At 49.4% G+C, this 3015-nt stretch overlaps 1 protein-coding gene across 1 annotated transcript in view; it reads left to right on the forward strand.

The window, feature by feature from the left end:
• Positions 1-795: 795 nt before the first annotated feature.
• Positions 796-3015, forward strand: part of LOC107289532 (sulfotransferase 6B1-like) — an 18266-nt gene continuing 16046 nt past the window's right edge. The window contains exon 1 of the mRNA XM_015818308.1: positions 796-1228. Within this exon, the coding sequence (XP_015673794.1) occupies positions 796-1228 (433 nt within the window). The remainder of the gene's footprint in view (positions 1229-3015) is intronic.

The raw sequence follows: 3015 nt of genomic DNA on the forward strand, positions 1-3015 counted from the left end.
TGGGCAACTCACTGCTCGATGTTCCTGTTGTCCACATCTGAAGCATTTGATTGATGAGCCTGCAGGTGGCTTGGGGTTTTCAGTGGCCGCAGCGGTTGGAGGCTTTCAGGGGGTGGTTGCCGTTTGGGTTGATCTGGCCTGGGCCCGGCTTCTTGAGGTGGTGGCTTCTTATAGCGGGCAGGCTGGACGTCCAGTCTTATTGCTGCTTGTATCATTCTTGCAATTCATTAGGGACTGCTCGATAGACACAAGCCTGGGAGAGATAGTCATCCAGTCCCTCCGTGAAGTGATGAACTAGGGATTGCTCAGGCCACCTCTCTATTTGGCCGGCTGTCTTGTGAAACTCTCGCACGTGTTCCAGTACAGGCCTGCCAGCTTGTCTTATCTTATGGACTTACTCTTCTGCTTTGAGGGCAATGGATGTGTCCTCGAACCTTACTCTCAGTCCTAGGAGGAAGAGGTGAAGGTCCCCCAACTCAGGTCCTTGCTCATTGTATCAATTGTTCAGCCACTTGGATGCTTCCCCTTCCAAATTGGAAACCACCATGTCGAACATAGTGGCTGGGTTCGGGTAGAAATAGGCATAGCAGTTCATGTGGAAACACACCTGGTTGAGGAAGAAAATCAGCTTCTCCTGGTCTCCATCAAAAGTTACTCTAAGGGGAGGCACCATCAGTGGTCGCTGGGCTCCCCAGTGAGCCTGCATTCCCGGTGGTTGCTGGCTTCCCCACTGTGGATGTTGCACCCCCATCATTTGCCAGTTGCTGCAGGCCTTTAGGGGCTGTTGCCACCCCCATGGCTGTTGCTGCACTGCCGGCGGCTGCTGTCCTCCCAGCGGCTGTGGCATTCCCAATTGCTGTAGGACCCCCAATGACCTCAGCGGCTGCTGAAGTGGCATCCCCAGTTGCTGCAGGCCTCCCAGTGGCTGCTGCACATTCGGGTGCTGTTGCCACCCCCACTGCTGCTGACCTACGGGCAATTGTGGTATCCCCGGTTGTTGTAGGTTCCCCTGCGGCCCCAGTGGTGGTTGATGCAGGATCCCCAGTGGTTGCAGGCCCCTCAGCGGTTGCTGCACATTCAGAGATGGTGGTCAGCCCCACTGCTGCTGCACATTCGGGGGCTGCGACCACTGCCAAAGCTGTTGCTGCACCACCAGCGGCTGTTGGCCTCCCAGCTTTGGGGGTTGTGGCATCCCCCATTGCTGTAGAGGCCTCGGGCTGGGTGGCTGGTAGGCATGTCGGTCCAGGTTTTGGCTGTCCCAGTGACGGCTTTGGCTCTTGTCTCGCTGGCAGCCATCTGGGCTTCTGGAGGGGCGACGGCGATCTGGGCTGCCATGTCTGGGGTGGCAACTAGGGTTGTCCCTCTCTGCAGGGCTGGAGGCTATTGTAGGTGGCTTCGTGAATGGGGAAGCCGCTTGCCCTGTGCAGGTGGGGCTGGGGCTTCCCCTCGGCATGAGTTGGTGGCTGCCCTGCTGATCATCATGATCAATTGTGTATGGAGAATGGGAGGGTTGTTCCCCACTTCTCATCTCTAGCTCCTCAAATCTCTCCACCAACTTCTCCACTGATTGACTACGGACTGTGGACAGATACTTCCACTCACCAGAGTCCTCAGCAGTAGTTGATTTCTTGGCTCTCCATTGATCTGGGGAACGCGACTTGTGAGAACCCCCTCTTTGCAACTCGACCTCATCTCCCCTCGAAGCACTTGATTGTGGCAAGGCTGTCTTGAGGTGTCTGGAGTCTTCACTGGGTAAAGTCCAGTCTGACGACCAGATCAGTTGCCCTTGGAACTGTCTTGCCCCCATCTGGGAGACCTGAAAAGATTCCTTCTCTGCTAGTGCACTGGCCTGCGCTCCCTCCTCTGAAGCAGCAGCCACTGCCGGGGTGCTGGTTTCAGGCGCCCCTTCCTTTTCCGTGTTAAGATCTTCCACAAATCTTTATTGGTCTATCCCTCAACTCTAGGGACAGAGACTGGGGCTTGGGACCTCAGGGTGAATAGGTAAAAATTGGAGATAAAAATGTTATGGTTCCGACAGATGAAACCCTTCAAAAGAACTTCAAGGCATTATTTACTTTAAAGAATCTTTTATTAGGGAAACAAATTATCAGCACTACATAGTTGAACCCAAAAACTAAATTCCCCTCCCCTGAATACAAAGTAACAAAGTACAATTTCCATCTCCAATAAACAGTCATAAATCACATTCCCCAATTAGCTTGAAGCGCGGGCTTCCTCCCCAGCTCTCTAGCCCACCAAAACACTATCAGCTCTGGGCCCAATGTCCTTAGGTTCCCATGGCCAAGTTATTATTGTTATGACTAGCTGGACTCTTATCCCTATTCCCCCTCCCAACATCAACTAATTCTAAAAGCATAGAGAAAATGGCTGCATTTTCATCTGTTGTCAAAGCAAGAACATCCGATGATAGCAGCGTTGACATGAGGTTTGAAGCCATGATTCTGTATGATGATAAAACTGATTGTCCTTAATGAGGACATGTGGTGACCCAGGATGGGGTGGGGTCTCAGTCCGGGTGCTGTTTCATTTTAATACAGTGATGTCAGTATCCCTTTGGACCAGCTTTGGAGGTTAGTAGAGAGAAATCTGAAGATATGCAGAATTGTTAAAAATTACTCAGCCCACATTTGATGAACTTTATTAGGAAAGATAAACATGACAAATTTAGGGCTAGATCTGTCCAGAATAGTTATTTTATTTTTCCCCCACTGAAATTATAATTTTATTTATGTCTAATATAGAATTCACATTGCTGTACTTTATATTTAAATATAAACAAATTATTAGGCAAATCAACCCCATATATCTTTTAGAAACCTTACAGCTATTTGGAATTATTTTAAAAGCAATTAAACCCACAGGCATCCTAGGACTATTAGAAACACTGTTCTAGGGAATGCTCTTTATACTGGTTTCAAATTTATATTTTTGAATGATAATCACACTTTTTTGGCATGATCTCTGTAGGTTAGTTGCCCATCTCTTAATTTTAAT

Source organism: Protobothrops mucrosquamatus, unplaced genomic scaffold (assembly GCF_001527695.2).
Source record: "Protobothrops mucrosquamatus isolate PMUCROS unplaced genomic scaffold, P.Mucros_1.0 scaffold_135, whole genome shotgun sequence".
In the NCBI taxonomy this organism is placed as follows: domain Eukaryota; kingdom Metazoa; phylum Chordata; class Lepidosauria; order Squamata; family Viperidae; genus Protobothrops; species Protobothrops mucrosquamatus.